The sequence below is a fragment of the Rhinoderma darwinii genome, chromosome 2 (assembly GCF_050947455.1).
Source record: "Rhinoderma darwinii isolate aRhiDar2 chromosome 2, aRhiDar2.hap1, whole genome shotgun sequence".
NCBI classification, from domain to species: Eukaryota; Metazoa; Chordata; class Amphibia; order Anura; family Rhinodermatidae; genus Rhinoderma; species Rhinoderma darwinii.
This window is the reverse complement of record NC_134688.1, coordinates 66,402,408-66,424,381: the sequence shown is the minus strand read 5'-3', so window position 1 is coordinate 66,424,381 and position 21,974 is coordinate 66,402,408. Positions and strand designations below refer to the sequence as shown.

Genomic DNA, 21,974 nt, shown 5'->3' with positions numbered 1-21,974 from the left:
ATCATAACAGATCAATTAACTACTTTATATGTTATGGTATTGAGAAAATTCACACACCTAGAAGAGGAGGGGACATTAAATACAAGACACATACTAGAGAGGCCTTCTGGATATACAGGTTACAAACGCGAACACCCAATGGTCTTAATCTAAGGAGAGATTTGATGTTCCACTATTGACCAACACTTATTTTCTGACCCAAATTATAGTAAATCAACAACTTTCTCTTTTAAAATAAAAGATATTAGTCTTTGCAAATTTTTGCTACAAATACATACTGACGAAATAATTATCCACCAATCAGTAATTAAACAAGTAGTAACAAACGGGAACTTCACTATAAACTTCAAACTTTATATTTAAACCTCTAGTTTATATTTTCAACAAAGTATAAATATTCTCCAATATCAAACTCCCTTCATACAAAATTAATAACCAGTATAGTATATTTCCCTTCGCCCAAATATTAAAAAATTATTTATATTTACATCGCGCGATTGGTTCCCGATAGCCATCCCCGTGTTTTTCTGGGAGGAACTCTGACATGGACTTGTTGATTCAGGGGAACATGACATATTTCCGATTGGCCTAGTAGCGGGTTACATACGTGTGATGTCACTTTAGCTTCTCTCTGTATAGAGTGACAATGATCTGGGATATTCTGACAAATCTTCCCCCCCCACTAATACAATAAAATTAAATTGGACCTATTACGTAGTGGTTTTACCACGGACAAATTAACATCGATATATATAATAATCTATAAAGAATATCAATACGAGACCCCATTTATGTACGTAGTATTTTTAATATCACTGGTAACAATACACGTTTTCATTCCTAAGATATTTACTCACACCGTAAATACATACATCACTTAGATCAAATACCCAATTCTTTTAGGGTTATTGATAAAAATATCTCGATAAATTAGTTTTAGTCATAGCAGAATCTTGTATTTCTTCGGACAAAGAGACAGCCGATATAATTTCAATAAATAATCAGTACAGTATATCTTTCTTTGCTCAATATAATACAAAATTAATCCATACTTATATTGCGAGAGTTGTCTTAGAGAGCTGTCCCTGGGTTTTTCTCTTTGAGGGACATGGTTTTGGTCCTGTTGATTTAGGGGACTAAGACATATTTCTGGGTGGCCTGATGCCGGTCACACATACATCATGTCATTTTAGCTTCTTTTCGTGAAACGTGATAATGTTTTGAGGTATCTGACAGCCCTCCTCCCTATTAATTTAACATATTAAATGGACCGATGACGTAGTGGTTTCACCACACACTCAATAATCTACATATAATATTAATTTGAGACTCCATTTATGTATACAAAATGTTAATCTTTTTGGTGAAAATACACCTTGACTTTTTAGAATAATCCAAATAAAATCATCAGATTTACGTTTCAAGTACACTAGCTAGTTTGAGTCAAAGCGGAGCATTGTATTTCTCCGGCCAACGAGATAGCCGTTATAATTACGAAACATAACGAATCTCTCTACATACAATAATATGCCCAACCAAATTTATTTAATACTTACTCTTTGTGACATAACGAATCATATCACATAGATTTCTCACATACTAATTAATTCTAATTACGTTGTTTAATAATCAATCTGATCAATATTTTTCAGTCTTCAAATAAGTCTCCTTCAATTTTGATTAACATCTTTTAACCTTTTTACTCTTTATTCTCATACTAACATATTCTCAGTCAGTTTGTTTATAGTTAAAAAATAAAAAATCTCTCGTAGGAAAACCCCGCAAGGAAAGTACACTATATATCTTTTCATAAAAACCAGTACATATAGTCATACCTTACAAACAGCTAATCTTTCATAAATTCTTGTTGTAATTGTGGAATAATATGGAAAACACTCGACAAGTAATTTATTGTTTTTTCATGTTTAGCTTTATTCCATTCCTTCCTGTCAGGAAGTGATTTGCGTTCCAAGGTATACCAGGGAGTTCCCTACTTTGACCCGCAATTAACCATTGCTAAAAATAGACTGGCTATAAAATCCTAGACTGACTAAGCGATTTTGTAAAAGCCATGACTAAGGACGCTGCAAGCGTCAGAAACGCGTAGGCACCGCTTACACTGCCATAAATCCTCATTCTATCTGAGAATATTTTCCTATCATGCTATTGTTTTTAATTTTTTGATAATTCTACAATAAAACTTGGAAATAGTTTCCTTTTAACAAAAAGACTTCAGAGGACTCAGCGCTGGATCCATTTTCTTTATCTTCCTTCTACTCCATACGTGTGCCGACACGAGGACCCGTGCGCAAGTCCATTGATGTGATAAGGTGAGCTGGAGGAACCCTCCCAAACATTTTTTCTATCTACTTCGGTTTTTCCTTGCGTGCTCCTATCGAATAGGAATTTACAGATATTCCCACACATTGTGATGTCAAACGTTGTTGATCTTCATGGGGTTTATGACGGCAGTCTTACTTACACAATAAGAGATTAAAGAAGTAAAGTTGTTTTCATTCTCAATATACTGCCAGATTATACCTAGCTCAGTGGCCTATTTTCTTTGTTTTTAAACCATAGTGCGGTTGCACTCTCTATTTTTGAAGTGAAGACTTTTGAAATAACTGTATATAAATCATTTTCCAACGAGTAACTATTATTCTTGTTATACCATGGCTTCTGATACATATCAAACTCGATCTGAAATGGCTGCCAGAGTGTTCGGCAATACAACTAACAGTGGTGAAACAGATTTTGAAATGAAAGATATGTTCCATTCATTAGAGAAATCTATGATACAAGAGGCGAAAATATGGTGGGACTTAACAACCCTTAAAAATTATTGCACAAAAGAAATGATACCCAGAGGCCTACGTCTGAAAAAAACTCCATCATTCAATTACTCTGATGATTTTTGCAAAGAGTGGAATCAGACCCTCACAAACTGTTCCCTAAAATTGATGGAACTTATTATACAACAGGAAGAGTTCAAGCTTGTGGAATTAAAAGAGGAAATTTCCAGATCCAAAACAAAACTGGATTCATTCCCCAGCTCACCTGAATTTGTCGCACTGGAAACACGTACTACGCAAAACATAGACAAGGTGGATAAGTCCATAGCTGAAATTAAAAGAACCAAATTCCAGCGGGACTTACACGATTATGCCAACAATCAAGTATATGAGTGGAAGAATCGTACGAAAATATACAACAAAACAAAACCTATTCTGAAACAACGACAACGCCGCAAAAATTATGGAAACTACCAACATCGCGTGAGTTTCAGTTCCACTGAATTTGACTCAGCTGAGGGCGACAATGATGGATCTGACACCGAAAACACTAGAGGATACAAACCTAGGCATATTTTTGAAAAAAATAAATATACACCAAAAAACGGGGAAGGAGGGGCGGCCGTAAACATAAACACGGATCAAGAACAGAGCCGTCGCCTCCGATCTCGCAAGAACCTGTATCCGATTTGAGTATCATTAACCTCTCCAACACAGTACTCACCAAAGAGCAAGCAGAGGTATTATCCCTCGGTTTAAATTTTGCTCCCAGCCTAAACTTTGACCTCTTTGGAACCCTAATGGACATTAATAAATTTGTCAGAAACTTGACTGTCAAAAGGCATTTTTATATGGAAGACTCTAAGACACATGTAATTAAGCAAGAGGATGTGATCACCACAACAGAAGAGACATCCACGACAGTACAAAATATCGAAGGAATAAAGGATATACCTATCCATCATACCCTCTCATTTGAAGAATCCAGGACCCTCATTTGCTTGGAAAACTTGAATACAGAATCACAACCCAGGGATACTTACATTTCAAACAATTTCAAGACGCCAAACACTAAATTCTATCCCACTACTTCAAGGACTGACAATATGGACCGCTTCCAAGCAATTGTAGAAAAGGACTTACAACATCTACTAGATACCCAGGACAAGTCAAAAGAACCTAAGAATATATCCAATAACCTCAAAAAGGCAATCAAAACCCTTCAAGAAAACAAGGACATTGTTATCAAAATGTCTGATAAAGGCGGGAGCATCACCATCATGAATAAGGACGATTATAAAACCCAAATTAAAGAACTATTGGCAGATCTTGGTACCTATGAAGTTTTGAAGGACAATCCTACATCAAAATTCCAAAAAGAAATTAAACATCTATTAGATACAGGACTCCAAACTGGTTCATTAACATTAAAACAATCTGAGTATATGTATGTTAATCATCCAATTACACCTATCATGCACGCACTCCCCAAAACTCACAAAAATGTTTTCCCTCCACCAATGAGACCTATTGTGTCAGGCATAGGCTCCCTCTTGGAAAAAACATCCGAGTGGCTTGATTCCCTGTTACAGCCCATATCACAACATACACCAGGTTACCTCAAGGACACAGCGGACGTACTTCGTGCCTTTCACAATGAAACATGGTCTGAAAATTATACATGGTTAACATGCGACGTGACATCACTATACACCAGCATCCCACATCACATCGCCTATATATCAGTTAAACATCACTTGAATATGCATAGTGACTATAGCGACCAGCTTCAGATTTTCATCTTACAAGTATTATCTTTTTTGATGACCCACAACTATTTTCATTTTGACGGCACTTTTTATTTGCAGTTAAGGGGAGTCTCCATGGGTGCCAAATTCTCCCCCTCACTAGCCAACCTTGTGATGGCGTGGTGGGAGGAGACCACAATTTTTTCCATGTCAAATCCATTCGGTGACAGCATCCACTGGTATGGCAGATACATAGATGATCTCCTCTTCATTTGGAAGGGGACTGTATCTGCCATACCGGATTTTGTTGAGTATTTAAATTCCAATTCCTCCAATTTAAGGTTTACATTTTCTCACAATAGCAATACCATAACTTTTCTAGATCTAGAACTAACAGGCATCAATCATGCACCAATACAATCCAAAACTTTTAGGAAACCCACAGCGGGTAATACAATCTTACATGCTCACAGTAATCACGCTAAATCAACCATCACTTCCATTCCAGTAGGAGAATTTCATAGAGCAAAACGCAATTGCAGTTCTGACACCCAATTCAAATTGGAACAGCAACAAATCATCAGTAGATTGCATAGAAGAGGATACCCACAGTGGTCACTTGAGAGAGCAACCAACATTACCTCCAAAAAAACTAGAGAAGTTCTTCTATCACACAAACAAGCATATTCCATTCCAGAACCAAACAAACCGACCCTGGTCCTGGGCCAAAGTAACCAATTCAACAACATTAAGAAGATAGTTACTAAACGTCTCCCTATGTTAATGGAGGATGAGATACTGGCAGATATTCTAAGAGAGGGTTACAGAGTGGTGGCACGCAAAGCCCCCTCCCTCAGCAGTTCTTTATCCCCTTCATTTTTCAGTTCCAACTCACCCAGGTCCACGTGGCTTGAACAAAAAGGGTTTTATAAATGTGGTCAAAAAATTTGCAAAGTTTGTCAGTATGCATTTCCGACCAAAGTATTTAGGAACTCCACAAACTCTAACACTTTCACCATCAAAAATTATATAAATTGCAATTCGGAATCAGTCATCTACATCGTAGAATGCACACAATGCAATCTCAAATACATTGGATGTACCAATCGAAAACTTAAAACTAGAATACTCGAACATTTAGGCTATATCCGCAACCCAAATATATTAAATATATCGAATGCAGCGAAGCATTTTGTGGAACATCATAACAGATCAATTAACTACTTTATATGTTATGGTATTGAGAAAATTCACACACCTAGAAGAGGAGGGGACATTAAATACAAGACACATACTAGAGAGGCCTTCTGGATATACAGGTTACAAACGCGAACACCCAATGGTCTTAATCTAAGGAGAGATTTGATGTTCCACTATTGACCAACACTTATTTTCTGACCCAAATTATAGTAAATCAACAACTTTCTCTTTTAAAATAAAAGATATTAGTCTTTGCAAATTTTTGCTACAAATACATACTGACGAAATAATTATCCACCAATCAGTAATTAAACAAGTAGTAACAAACGGGAACTTCACTATAAACTTCAAACTTTATATTTAAACCTCTAGTTTATATTTTCAACAAAGTATAAATATTCTCCAATATCAAACTCCCTTCATACAAAATTAATAACCAGTATAGTATATTTCCCTTCGCCCAAATATTAAAAAATTATTTATATTTACATCGCGCGATTGGTTCCCGATAGCCATCCCCGGGTTTTTCTGGGAGGAACTCTGACATGGACTTGTTGATTCAGGGGAACATGACATATTTCCGATTGGCCTAGTAGCGGGTTACATACGTGTGATGTCACTTTAGCTTCTCTCTGTATAGAGTGACAATGATCTGGGATATTCTGACAAATCTTCCCCCCCCACTAATACAATAAAATTAAATTGGACCTATTACGTAGTGGTTTTACCACGGACAAATTAACATCGATATATATAATAATCTATAAAGAATATCAATACGAGACCCCATTTATGTACGTAGTATTTTTAATATCACTGGTAACAATACACGTTTTCATTCCTAAGATATTTACTCACACCGTAAATACATACATCACTTAGATCAAATACCCAATTCTTTTAGGGTTATTGATAAAAATATCTCGATAAATTAGTTTTAGTCATAGCAGAATCTTGTATTTCTTCGGACAAAGAGACAGCCGATATAATTTCAATAAATAATCAGTACAGTATATCTTTCTTTGCTCAATATAATACAAAATTAATCCATACTTATATTGCGAGAGTTGTCTTAGAGAGCTGTCCCTGGGTTTTTCTCTTTGAGGGACATGGTTTTGGTCCTGTTGATTTAGGGGACTAAGACATATTTCTGGGTGGCCTGATGCCGGTCACACATACATCATGTCATTTTAGCTTCTTTTCGTGAAACGTGATAATGTTTTGAGGTATCTGACAGCCCTCCTCCCTATTAATTTAACATATTAAATGGACCGATGACGTAGTGGTTTCACCACACACTCAATAATCTACATATAATATTAATTTGAGACTCCATTTATGTATACAAAATGTTAATCTTTTTGGTGAAAATACACCTTGACTTTTTAGAATAATCCAAATAAAATCATCAGATTTACGTTTCAAGTACACTAGCTAGTTTGAGTCAAAGCGGAGCATTGTATTTCTCCGGCCAACGAGATAGCCGTTATAATTACGAAACATAACGAATCTCTCTACATACAATAATATGCCCAACCAAATTTATTTAATACTTACTCTTTGTGACATGACGAATCATATCACATAGATTTCTCACATACTAATTAATTCTAATTACGTTGTTTAATAATCAATCTGATCAATATTTTTCAGTCTTCAAATAAGTCTCCTTCAATTTTGATTAACATCTTTTAACCTTTTTACTCTTTATTCTCATACTAACATATTCTCAGTCAGTTTGTTTATAGTTAAAAAATAAAAAATCTCTCGTAGGAAAACCCCGCAAGGAAAGTACACTATATATCTTTTCATAAAAACCAGTACATATAGTCATACCTTACAAACAGCTAATCTTTCATAAATTCTTGTTGTAATTGTGGAATAATATGGAAAACACTCGACAAGTAATTTATTGTTTTTTCATGTTTAGCTTTATTCCATTCCTTCCTGTCAGGAAGTGATTTGCGTTCCAAGGTATACCAGGGAGTTCCCTACTTTGACCCGCAATTAACCATTGCTAAAAATAGACTGGCTATAAAATCCTAGACTGACTAAGCGATTTTGTAAAAGCCATGACTAAGGACGCTGCAAGCGTCAGAAACGCGTAGGCACCGCTTACACTGCCATAAATCCTCATTCTATCTGAGAATATTTTCCTATCATGCTATTGTTTTTAATTTTTTGATAATTCTACAATAAAACTTGGAAATAGTTTCCTTTTAACAAAAAGACTTCAGAGGACTCAGCGCTGGATCCATTTTCTTTATCTTCCTTCTACTCCATACGTGTGCCGACACGAGGACCCGTGCGCAAGTCCATTGATGTGATAAGGTGAGCTGGAGGAACCCTCCCAAACATTTTTTCTGTTTGATGTCTATGATAGCTATTGGTTCGAAGGGAGATCTGGTTAGAGCCCTGAGGAAAATGCCAAGCTCCCATTGTGGAGATGTTGGTCTAATAGTTGGTCCCAGTCTTGAGGCTGCAGTCGTGAATCTTTTCACCCACTTGTGTTCTTGAGTTGGATGTCAAAGCATGTACTCAAGGCGGAGACTTGAACTCTGAGGGTACTAGGTCTAAGACCTAGATCCAGTCCCTGTTGTAAAAAGTACAGAATCTGCTGTATGGCAGGATGACTTTGGTCCGGGGGTTGGTCTCCACACCAATAGGAAAAACGCTTAATTTTTTTTTAGGTAAACCCTTTGAGGGTTATTACTTTGAGAGATAGGCCTTTGGCCCCAAGTAGTGTCCCTTCAGGATCCATTCAGATAATTGAAGGTTCTGGAGATTGTGTCGTAGCAGCCCCTGTAATAGAAGATCTTGTCTTAAACAAAGTTTTATAGGTTCTTCCAGTGCTAATTCTTTTAGAATCGAGAACCAAGCATTTTTTTTGGCCAGAACGTGACGATCAGAATTAGTTTCAGATCTTCCCTGTAGACTCTTTGAAGGACTCTTGATATGAATGGGAACGGTGGAAAGACATAAGCTAGATCCATGTCCCAAGGTTGGGACAGAGAATCTATACCTAGAGAAACATCCTGAGGGTTTAAGGAGAAGAACAAATTTGTTTTGGAATTTAGTCTGTTCGCGAAAAGGTCTACCTGAGGATATCCCCATTGGTACGTGATCTGGAGAAAGACCTCTTGGTTTAGAGACCATTCACCCTGATCTAGGTTTTTTCTGCTGGGAAAATCTGCCTCCATGTTTTCTGAACCCTTCAGGTCAATGGCTGAAAGAGAATATTCCATTCTGCGCAACAAAATATTATTTGAGATAAAGCCAGCATCGTGGGAGACCTGGTACCCCCGTAGTGCCGAAGAAAGGCCACGGTCGTCATGTTGTCGGACAGTATCTTAACACTGTTATTTTGAAGAGGAAGAGACACAGTTTTTAGTGTCTCCCAGACTGCTCTGAGTTCTGTGAGACACTAGTCTGAGAAGATGAAAACCACCTTTTTTTCTGTGGAAAAATAGAATTTTTTCATTTTTACAAGGAATAAAGGAGGAAAAGGCACCCCAACATTTGTAAAGCAATTGTTCCTGATTATGGCAATACCCCATGTGTGGTAATAAACTGCTGTTTGGTCCCACTGCATGGCTCAGAAGGGAAGGAGCGCAGATTTTGCTGGATGGGTTTCAGTGCCATGTCGGGTTTGCAATGCCCTAGAGGGGCCAAAACAGTGGAAACCCCCCCAAAAGTGACCTTATTTTGGAAACTACACCCCTCAAGGAATTTTTCTAGGGGTATAGTGAGCATCTTGACCCCACAGGTATTTTGTAGAATTTAGTGGAATTAGGTAGTGAAAATTAATATCATTTTTGTCCACTAAAACGTTGACATTTTTTAATTTTCACAAGGGATAAAAAAGAGGAAAAGAATTTGTAAAGAAACTTCTCCCGATTACGGCAATACCCCATAGGTGGTCATACATGGTATTTTTATTAGAAATTACTCAACCCTTTCAGGACATATCAATTTTTGCTTTTTCATTTTTCACTCCCCGCCTTCTAAGAGCCATAACTTTTTTATTTTTCCATCAATAGTGATCTGAAGGTTATTTTTTGCAGGAAGAGTTGTAATTTCTATTAACACCATTTAAAGTACCTTATAATGTACTGGGAAACTGAAAAAAAAATAATTTGCGGGCTGAAATTGGAAAAAACTGATTCCTCCATTATTTTTGGGGTTTTGTTTTTAAAGGGAATGTGTCGCGAATAAGGCCCCATGCACACGAACTTAAAAACGCCCGTAATTCAGCACGTTTTTACGGGCCCATGGACTTCTATTGGCCACGGGTACCTCCCCGTATGCTTACAAGAAGGTGCCCGTGCCGTTGAAAAATATAGAACATGTCCTATTTCAGGCTGTAATAACGGCACGGGCAGGCCCATAGCACCCTGGACAAAAACTACCGATCACAATATAGATCAACCTGTGAAAAAAAATAAAAAAAATAAAAAGACGTTCATACTTACCCAGAACTCCCTGCTTCTTCCTCCAGTCCGGCCTCCCGGAATGACGTTTCAGCCCATGCGACCGCTGCAGCCAATCACAGGCTGCAGCAGTCACATGGACTGACGCGTCATCCAGGGAGGTCGGGCTGGATGTCAAGAGGAACGCGTCACCAAGGCAACGGCCGGGTAAGTATGAATTTCTTTTACTTTTACCTCGGAAAGGGCTGCCCCTTCTCTCTATCCTGCAATGATAGAGAGAAGGGGCTGCCGATTAGTGCAGTGCAATTTTGCAGCGAAAACGTGCCCGTAAATACTGGTGCAATACGGGTCGAATACGTGTGACCAAGGACCCGTATTTACGCCAGTATTTACGGGAGGGAAAAAATACGTTCGTGTGCATGAGGCATTAAACCTTTTTTTTTTAAGTAAGTTACTTACTTCTATTATATTTTTACGTTTTTTGCAGCATTTTTTGTTTTCTTCCACATGGTGGAAATTAAAAATTAAATAATAATTTTACATGTTTTCCAATGTTGGCCACCAGAGGGAGCACTTCCCAGAATTACAGCAAGGTGAATAAGGCAAAGCAGCCTGACTCACAGCTGCCGTAAATGTGGGAGGGAATCGCACCACTCCTCCTACAAGCCAGGAAAAGGTGTCTTCAAATTGCTAAGCAGTGTCCGGCTGCCATTTTGGGTATGATTGTACAAATGCAGAAGCTATAGGATACACCAAAAGACTAAGGGTATGTTCACTCACTTACTAGACAAAGGGAAAACGGCTCCTGATTTTCAGCCATTTTTTAAATCAAACTCGCGTTTTTTGCAGCGTTGTTTGAGCCGTTTTTCTATAAAGTTAATGAAAAACTGCTCCAAAAACATCCCAACGTGCCGTTTTTGGAAAACACCGCGTCGGAACAGAACGCCGGATTTCCCATTGAACACAGAGGGCAGATGTTTGTAGGCGTTCTGATTCCGATTTTTCAGGATGTTTACGGCCCGAAAAACGTCTGAAACCATTGCGTGTGAACATACCCTTAAAATAATGAAAGTGAAGTGAATGACTTTTCAGTTGACAGGTCACACGGCGTGTATTTGACACGTTTTTTTGTGCGCATTTTACGTGCCTAAAACCACATAAAAAAAACAGCTTGATTACGCGTTTTATTTACATAATTGGTAAAATGCGCTGCTAGTACATACAACGCGTTGGGTAAATAAAGAAATGTTGAGTCAATGGGAAAGCGAGCCGTTCGTTTTTTAAGCAAGCGTTATTAAAAAGTGTGTTGCCTAAAAAAAAGAAGGTTGTGTGGGGCGTAGTTGCATGTTTAGGGGGAAGTGTGTGTGTGTGTATGGGGTGGTGCTCGCCGCCGATCTTCAAAACAGCTGATAAGCGGCTATGAAGGATCAGCGGCGCCCATGCATAAGCCACATGTGCTACACAGACACACACACACTCAGCTCTCCTACACAGACACACACACACTCAGCTCTCCTACACAGACACACACACACTCAGCTCTCCTACACACACACACACACACACTCAGCTCTCCTACACACACACACTCAGCTCTCCTACACAGACACACTCAGCTCTCCTACACAGACACACTCAGCTCTCCTACACAGACACACTCAGCTCTCCTACACAGACACACTCAGCTCTCCTACAGACACACTCAGCTCGGCTACAGACACACTCAGCTCGGCTACAGACACACTCAGCTCGGCTACAGACACACTCAGCTCGGCTACAGACACACTCAGCTCGGCTACAGACACACTCAGCTCGGCTACAGACACACTCAGCTCTGCTACAGACACACACACTCAGCTCTGCTACAGACACACACACACAGCTCTGCTACAGACACACACACAGCTCTGCTACAGACACACACACAGCTCTGCTACAGACACACAGCTCTGCTACAGACACACAGCTCTGCTACAGACACACAGCTCTGCTACAGACACACAGCTCTGCTACAGACACACAGCTCTGCTACAGACACACAGCTCTGCTACAGACACACAGCTCTGCTACAGACACACAGCTCTGCTACAGACACACAGCTCTGCTACAGACACACAGCTCTGCTACAGACACACAGCTCTGCTACAGACACACAGCTCTGCTACAGACACACACACAGCTCTGCTACAGACACACACACACAGCTCTGCTACAGACACATACACCGCTCTGCTACACAGACACACACTCAGCGCTGCTACAAAGACACACACTCAGCGCTGCTACACAGACACACACACTCAGCTCTGCTACACAGACACACACACTCAGCTCTGCTACAGATAGATACACACACACACACACACACGCACACACGCACACACGCACGCTCTGCGACGCACCATTCAAGAGAATGGAAATTTATTGTAGTTAAATGAATTACATAATTTTTTATTTTCAACTTTCTACATCTGCTATATAAATCAGAAATGTGTGGTTAGTCTAAGTTCCCCCCAAAAAAGTAAGAATTAGTCTTAACGGTAATTCGGTTTCCTTGAGTCCCCCATGACGGTACACTAAGAGGATGATCCCTTAACCTATGCAGGGACAGGAACAGAGAGAGTTTAAAAGGGCCCCACCCTCAGACTCCCACCAGTGTGTACCATATCAAACACCGGAAGGAAACTAGCTAATCCTAACTCTGTTAACTTCACGTACCACTAAGAAGGTAGGGTGGGTAAATATATGCCGTCATGGAAGACTCAAGGAAACGGAATTACCGGTAAGACATTCTTACTTTCCATTTCGTCCCCCATGATAGCACACTAGGGGAATACCAAATTAGATGGTTTTGGGTGGGACTACCGACTGGAGTACTTTGCGGCCGAAGGCTAAGTCTCTACTGGATGAAAGGTCTAGCCTATAATGTTTTGCAAAGGTAAGAGAGTTAGCCCAAGTAGCTGCCATACAAATCTGGTCTAGCAAAGCTCCTCCCCTTTCTACCCATGATGAAGCTGTGGATCTGGTGGAATGGGCCCTGATGTTTACAGGAACTGACTTTCCCTAGAGAATAACAAATTTTAATTGTGGTCTTTATCCATCTAGCAATAGTAGCTTTTGAGGTTTTCTGTCCTTTCTTCCCCCAAAATTGGACCAAGAGGTTGGAGTCTTTCCGCCAATCTGCAGTAACTTGTAAATATTGTAAGACTTCCCTTCTAAATTATTCTTGTTTTTGAGTCCTGGGGTTCTGACAAAATGAAGGAAGGACAATCTCCTGATTTCAATGAAAAACAGATACGACCTTTGGAAGGAAATTAGGATCCAGTTTTAGTACTATATTGTCGTCCGTTATCCTAAGGTACGGTTCGTCTGTGGACAGCGCCTGTATTTTCCCCAGTCTCTTTGCTGTGCTTATTGCTATTAGAAAGGCAACTTTAAGGGACAAGTGTTTAATGTCTATGTCTTCGATTGGTTCAAAGGAGGGTTTGATTAGGGCCCTGAGGACAACGAAGAGCTCCCATTGCGGGGATGACTGTCTAATGGTCAGCCTTAATCTTGAGGCTGCAGACATGAGCCTTTTCACACACCTGTGTTCTGACAGTTGGAGGTCAAAAAATTTACTAAGGGCTGAGCCCTGTACTTGGAGGGTGCTTGGTCTAAGACCTAGATCCAACCCCTGCTGTAAAAAGTCCAAAATTTGCTGGATGACAGGATGATTCTTTTCCGGGGGTTGGTCTCCACACCAGGAGGTAGATTTTTCCAAACCTTTAGGTAAGTTGCAGACGTAACCGGTTTATGACTAGCTTTTAGGGTTATTACCTTCTGGCATAAACCCCTTTCTTTGAGCAGTGCCCCTTCAGGATCCAGGCTACTAAACAAAGGTTCTGTAGATTTTGGTGTCGTAATGGTCCTTGTACTAAGAGATCTGGTTATAAAGGAAGTTCTATAGGATCTTCCAGTGCCAATTCCCTCAGAATTCGAAACCAGGCCTTTTTTGGCCAGAATGGAACAATCAAAATGAGTTCCAGATCTTCCTTGAAAAGCTTTTTGAAGAACCCTTGATATCAGCGGAAGTGGTGGAAAGGCGTATGCTAGATCCATGTCCCAAGGCTGGGATAGAGCATCTATGACTAGGGGACGATCCTGTGCGTTTAGAGAAAAGAAAAGATTTTGTTTTGCAATTCAATTTGTTTGAAAACAGGTCCACTTGAGGAAACCCCCATAGCCGTGTAATCTGAAGAAAGACTTCCTGATTTAGCGACCATTCGCTCGGATCTAGGTTTTTTCGGCTGAGAAAATCTGCCTCCGTATTCGCCAACCCCTTTAGGTGGACAGCTGATAGAGAACGCAGGTTTTCCTCTGCCCAAAAGAATATTCTTTGAGATAGTGAGAACAGAGTGGGAGATCTGGTATCCCCCTGGTGTCTCAGAAAAGATACTGTCGTCATGTTGTCGGATAGTATTCGGACATGGTTGTTTTGAAAGGTGATGGAACTTTATTTCATTGTTTCCCAGACTGCTCGCAGTTCTCGGTAATTTGAGGATCGAGCAGCTATGGTCCCCTGAATATACTTGTCTGGGAGTTTGGCTCCCCAAACTTCTTTGCTTACATCTGTCAGACCTAGGATTGAGGAGACTGATGCCAAATTACACCCCTCCTGAGATTTGAGTGCTTTGTTCACCAATATAGGGAAGTTTTAATCTTCTGAGGTATCTTTATCTTCCGATCTAGGGACAACTGCTTTTTGTCCCATGAGGAAAGTATCCACTTCTGGAGTAGACAGGAATGGTTTTGGCTCCAGGCCACCGACTGAATGCAGGCTGTCCTCTGACCTAGTATACTCATTGCCGCTCTTATTTTGTAAGAGGTGGCTTTTTGAAATTCCTGATATTGGAGACTATATACCTTTTTTCTCCTTGTAACAAGGACGTCTGTAGGGTAGAGTCCAGTATGACCAATAGAAATTTCATCCGAGTGTCTGAAATCAAGTTTAATTTTTGATTTATGATCCAACCTAGTTCTGCTAGTTGGCTTGTCACTAGCTTTACCTGAGTGGAAAGAATCTCCTGAGTCTCTGCTGTAATTAGGCAGTCGTCCATATAGGGGACTATAACAACTCCCTTTCTGCGAAATGAAGCTATCACTTCTATCGTAACTTTTGTGAATACCCTTGGGGCAGATGAAATTCTGAAGGGGAGAGCTGTAAATTGGTAATGGACCATTTGGCCTGTCGAGTCCATTACTGCAAACCTCAGGAATCTCTGCGAGGAGGGATGAATTGGGACGTGGTAGTAAGAGTCCTTTAGATCTAGGGTGCAAATGTAAGCCCCTTTCTTTATTAAGGGAGTGGTGGATGCTACTGATTCCATCTTGAACCTCCTGTAAACTATCCAGTTGTTGAGAGGTTGAACTGTCTGGCTTATGTCTAGGACCCATTTGTTCTGGGTGATATTGTTCCATAGACTGTAGAATTTTAACAACCTACCTCCGACCTGGACCGTTTTCTTGTCTATTTGGATTGAGCAAGAATCCTCTACCCCTCCCCCCTCTTGGATAATTCCAGCGACCGGTCTTTCCTTTCGCTCTATGGTTCTCACTCTGGGGTCTTTGGGGATGAAAGGGAAACTTCCTTCTAGTTAGTTTAACCTCTGGAAATCCCTTTTTCCTATCTGCCGCCTTCTCTAGGATCTTGTCTAGGTCTGAGCCGAAAACGTATTCCCCCCTAAAAGGGATGTTACAAAGCCTATTTTTTGAACGGGTATCTCCCCTTTGCCATTATCTTAACCACAGAGATCTTCTTGCGGCGTTGGTGAGGGACCCTTCCTTGGCTGCAAACCTGATGCATTCCGTTGAGGCATCTGCTAGAAAACCTGTAGCTGCTTTTAGGCGAGGAATTGACTCCGCTAATTGGTCCCTGCGTGGCTTTACCTTGAGGTTATTCTCTAGCTCACCCAGCCAAACAAATAGGGTTCTAGCTACTGAAGCGGTTGCTATCTTAGCCTTCATGCTAAACATTGCTGTTTACCAGGCCTTTTTTAGGAGACAATCAGACTTGGCAAGGATGTTTGTTTAACCACCTTTGCCATCTGAATATCTACTTTAGGGATCTCGTCCCAGATGCCTGTATCCTCTTGATCAAAAAGGAGGTGATTCCTAAATTCACGGGAGACTCCAAACCTTCTTTCTGGGTCCTTCCATTCCTCATTTATTAACTCTTAATTTTCATTACATTTAGTCGTTTTTTTGATTTGCAACCCCCTCGATATTCATTGTACCCGATTGCCTTTAGTAAATCATTCATATCCTCAGGGGAAAAATAATATTTCTTCTCATCGCCCTGATCCACTTCAGGATCTAGTGACCCCAATTTGTCTATGTCCTCTGGATTCTTAAAAGAGCAAGAGGGCCCCATCAGTGTCTGAATCAGATGGGGCTTCGTTCACTAACATTGCCTTTTTTATACAGGGGAGGAGTGGCCGCGTATTGAGGCTGTATAGATGATAGGGAGGACTGTACTTCCTCTTTAATCATGAAACCTAAGTCATTCATGGGGGAAGGTTGTTCATCTTTGATTAGTTTATTAATGCATGATGAACATAGCTGTGTTTTGTATGCGTCTGCCAGCTTCTTCGAGCACGTAGCACACTTTTTGGATCTTCTAAGCTCTCCATGCTTCGGTTTTTGGAATCCCTCTCTTTCTCCACCTAATAAATGAGAGAGGGAGACCCAGCTAGTATAGATTACATTAACATGGCAGGTATTATCCCAATGGGGAAACTCACAGTAAATGGGCAGGAGACCTCAGAATCTGTAAACTGGGACCCCACCAAATCGGTGCCAGGAACAGACATGCTGGGAAACACAGGCCTCAAGAGCAGTATGCACGTGGCAATCTGTACTGAACAAGACGGTCATTTACCTGCTCCGCGTTACAATGCAGTCCCCGCCTGCGACGTCACTTCCATCCCCGCGGTCGTCTGACGCCACTTCCACCGGATGTTGGCCGCCTGGCTGAAACCCCACGTGGGTAGGAATGCCGGCGGAAGTGCTTCACTCCCTCCAGCGTTAGTCTCACGTCACCGCAGGCGGACGGGTGGTATCTTCGACAAGGGGGAGGGGAACCCTTAGGCACACTGCCCCCAAGTAGAATCTCAGTAGGAAGGAGGAGACCCCCGATCCTGAACTCCACGTCTAAGGTTAGAGCCTGCGTTCGATCCCCCCCCCCTTAGGGATAGAGGATCCTCTCTTCATCCTGACTCCTGTACGGACAGGAAATACACTGGTGGGGTGTGGCCCTTTTAACCTCAATCGGTTCCTGAACCTGCAGAGGTCAAGCAATCATCCTCCTAGTGTGCCGTCATGGGAGACTAAATGGAAACACTCAATATGACTGCAAATAGATATCGATACATACAGAAGTTAAATGGTGAGACTTCCTGCCTATAAAAAAAATTATATACATACTGTTGAACACGACAAGCCTCACACATGAGAATGGCTTTTCGAAGGTTCCTGCCAGATTTCTCTGCAATCTTACGAGCAAGTTCTTGTGGTAGAGAAAGTCCTTCTTTCCTGCACACATTAAATAGAACTGTGCATATCTGCAAAGAAATGCTATGATAAATTCCAAATTGAATTTTTTTTTACATTAATTCAAATATCCAGATGTGGTTTTTAACATTGTATTCAAGTCCCTACCTTTGGGTAATGCATAACTGGTAACTGCCTTCAGTTTTGGCTACTGTTTAGTACTGGCACTATTAGGGCACAGCTATACTCAGTGACTGCAGTTTGCCTTAAAGGGGTGGTCTACTTTAAAAAAAATATATATATAATAATTCATATACAGTTTTAGGGTATTCTGAGTTACTAAAGGGCAGTCCACTATTCGAGATTCTCATCTCTTGGCCAGAATGAAAAGCAGTAACTTAGAGCATCTCTCGCTCTGGAGGACCTGTCATGTATTACACATTAATATGAATAGGCACTGCAGGGAAATCGAACACTTACAGCCAGGTTTCCCCACAGATTGCAGCTGATCAACTGTGGGACACAGCAATGGAGCACTTTGTGCTCAGCTTATGGTCATGGGACACTTAACATGTAGGAAATATCCAAAGCAACAACCCCTTAAGTGTCTAACTACAACCTGCGGTAGTCTGGAAACACTTTTCTTACCAGACGCTCAAGCTTCAGGTCTCTGTCACCCCCTGCTTTACACCATAGTTCTGCTTGCTCAGATTTACAGCAGTACACAAACCATCATGTGGACAGTACATGAAAGCAACAAAGGAGGTGTTTCAAAACAAAAAGTGGCCACTGAGTGTAAAGATATAGCACACGCTTTTGAATGTAAAAAACAATAACACTTTTTAGGCAGGATCAATCTTACCTCTTCGAGACTTGGTGCCGGCACACGAATTGCTAAACATCTGCTTCTTATAGGAGCGATTACTTTTGATGTGGAATTACAACATAAAATAAGTCGACAAGTAGACATATACTTCTCCATGGTTCTTCTCAAAGCATGCTGAGCATCTTTAGTAAGTTTATCCACTTCGGTTAGTAGGACAACTGCACAGAGTAAAATAAAACGTGTAAGTGATGACACTTTACCAGCAATTAGTTCTATTTTATGGTCCAGTAGTAAGCCCTGGGTATTGCATGGTGAACAAGCGTTGGCTATCTATGATCCAGGGTCCTAGAAGGTCATCTCACTGATTGAAGTGTCATGCAGCTGGACAACCATCTACAATATCTCAACATGATAGAAGAAAAAAAATAAAAATAACCCTCTTGATGTTTAATTACATTAATTACATACTCTCTGATTGCCCAGCCACAACAATAAAAAAATGAAATGTCCCGTAGTATTGTAATCTACACTAGGATGGTGTTTCTTTATATTTCTCAAGTCATGAAACAAACCAAAATAATACGGGAGCTGCAATGACTTGCGGGTGAATTGCGGCCGCAAAAATACGTTCATGAACATGGGGACATTTTAAGGACTCAAAGATTCAGGTACCTTCTGTTTTATCAAACAACTTCTTCAGTGGAAGTAGTATACATAAGATTAGGCCTCATGCACACCGCCGTAAGGGTTTTTACTGTCCGCAAATACGGATCTGACGGCTACATATAGACGAGTCCGTGCCGCAATTGCGGATAAGATTTGTACATGTTCTATATTTTGTGGATCATTTCTATGGCACAGACATACATCCGTAAATTAGTCTGTCGTCCTTTCCGTTTGTCTCAGTCCGCTAGATTTCCGTTTTTTGTTCATGGAAACAAAAAGTTCTGCAGGCTGCACTTTTGCTTTAGTCAAAAACAAACAATGGAAACCAAGTGAACGGAGACAAACGGAAAGCAACTGAAACAAGAATTACCATTAAAATCAATACTAATTCTAACGGAACCGCTGCTTTCCGTTTGATCTTTTGATCCTCTCCTTCTGACAGAAGAAAGGTAAACGTATACTAAGGGTGGTGTGAAAGAAGCCGAAGGAAACTGGGTCCATGAATTCACGGGCAGGAATCACACAGCCGCCTATTCACGTATCAAGGAAATTATAAGCAAACACCAGCAGTGAAAGGGATAGAAGGGAAGTTATGTTGTAGCAGTCGATTACTTGATACTGTTCTTCAAGCATATCCTGACCTGCAATGTTTCAAAGGGAAAGGCTCGAACATTCATGGATATAAATACATAGGTACAAATCAAACTTTACTTAAATTTAGATAATATTTACCTTTAAAATCCCTTTGAGTGCTTGTCTCAAGTTGCTGTGATGAGGCGAGTGTCTTCAATAACTCTTGGATCACAACACGATCACTATTACCAGCGTCACTGGAAAATATACAACAACATTAAAACAAACATCACGCTAAGGAGATGTTATATAAAGTAGGATTAAAGCATCGCTCTCGTTGGGGGACAACATTAAAGGAGCTGTGAGGTCTTATATAAAGATTCATCGTTGTAGAATGAAAAGTTATGCAATTTTTTTTAATATACTTTGAGGGCTTTGCCAGTGATTAACAGAAATCCTGTCTACATTTGGAGGCTACGGCCTGCCTCACACGGCCGTGTTCTATCCGTGAGATACGGACCGTATGTCGGACAAATTTCCCGGACCCCTAGTATCATAATTATCTATGATGCTAGGAGTCCCTGCCTCCCCGCCCTGACATTATAATCTTACTAACAGTTGTACATGACTAGGTTAACCCCTTAATGACCAGGCGTTTTTTGGCCTTCATGACCAAGGATTATTTTTTGTTTTTTCACTGTCACATTCCAAGATTCATAACTTTTTTCTTATTCCGCACAAGGGCTTGTTTTTTGCGGGACGAGTTGTATTTTTCAATTGCACCATTTTTGGATGCGTATAATATATTAACTTTATTTTAGGAGAAAATTGAAAATAAACCGCTACTTCAGCATTGTTTTTCGCGTTATAAATTTACGCCGTTCACTATGCGGCATAAATAACATGTTACCTTTATTCTATGGGTCGGACCAATTACAGGGATACCAAATATGTAAAAGGTTTTATGTTTTCCTACGTGTGCACAATAAAACCCTTTTTAGGCTGCATGTCCGAGATGCGGTTTGGAGCCTGCCGACTCTCCCAAAGGTTCAGGAGTTTGTGGACAGAGTGAACCAGTTGCTCATTAACCCCTTAAGGACGAAGCCTAGTTTGGGCCTTAAGGCTCAGAGCCCATTTTTCAAATCTGACATATTTCAATTTATGTGGTAATAACGTCGGAATGCTTAAACCTATCCAAGCGATTCTGGTAAAATTTGCACGATATATTCAGTGTTTATTGGTGAAAATTGCAACATTTAGAGGAAATTTATAAAAAAAAAATAGAATTTTTCATAATTTAAGCCCTTCCCGCTCCTGGACGTACTATTAGGTCATGGTAACCATAGCGTTCGCACTCCATGACCTAATAGTACGTCTCAGGAGTAACGGCCATTTCGGCCGTCCTCCTGACACATACAGGAGCTGTGACAGCTGCTGTCTCGTACAGCAGCTGTCACAGCTCCTACAGCGGGGACCGATCGCTGTGTCCCCACTGATTAACCCCTGAAAAACCGTGTTCAATAGCGATCACCGCTTTTTAGGGGTTAAGCTACAATCGCCAGCCTGCTATACGATAACGGCTGGCGATGGTGACTATGGCAATCGGACACCAAACAGTGGCGTCCGGCTATGCCATCGACGGAAGCCTAGTGGGTCCTGACGAAGTCAGGACCCACTATGATTGCTGTCAGTGAGTAGCTGACAGCTCTAATACACTGCACTACGCATGTAGTGCAGTGTATTAGAATAGCGATCAGAGCCTCCTGCCCTCATGTCCCCTAGTGGGACAAAGTAATACAGTAAAAAAAAAAAGATGTGTAAAAATAAGAAAATAAAAGATTTAAAACTAATAAACGTAAAAATCCCCCTTTTTTCCCTTATCAGTCGTTTATTATCAATAAAAATATATAAATAAACAAATAAACTATACATAATTGGTTTCGCCGCGTCCGTAACGGCCTGAACTACAAAATTTGTTTGTTATTTATCCCGCACGGTGAACGCCGTAAAAGAAAATAATAATAAACCGTACCAGAATCACAATTGTTTGGTCACTTCACCTCCCAAAAAATGGAATAAAAAGAGATCAAAAAGTCGCATGTACCTAAAAATGGTACTGATGGAAACTACAGTTCGTTACGCAAAAAATAAGTCCTCGCACGGCTTTATTGATTGAAAAATAAAAAAAGTTCTGGCACGTAGAATAAGG

The 21,974-nt window shown here is 40.5% G+C and overlaps 1 protein-coding gene across 1 annotated transcript in view; it reads right to left on the bottom strand.

Annotated features, from left to right (window-relative positions):
- RFC3 (replication factor C subunit 3) overlaps window positions 1-21,974 on the bottom strand; it is a 61,162-nt gene that overhangs the window by 26,742 nt on the left and 12,446 nt on the right. The window contains exons 4-6 of the mRNA XM_075851712.1: window positions 19,925-20,022; window positions 18,563-18,744; window positions 17,635-17,771 (exon numbers count right to left, since the gene is read on the bottom strand). Coding sequence (XP_075707827.1) covers window positions 17,635-17,771; window positions 18,563-18,744; window positions 19,925-20,022 — 417 coding nt within the window. The remainder of the gene's footprint in view (window positions 1-17,634; window positions 17,772-18,562; window positions 18,745-19,924; window positions 20,023-21,974) is intronic.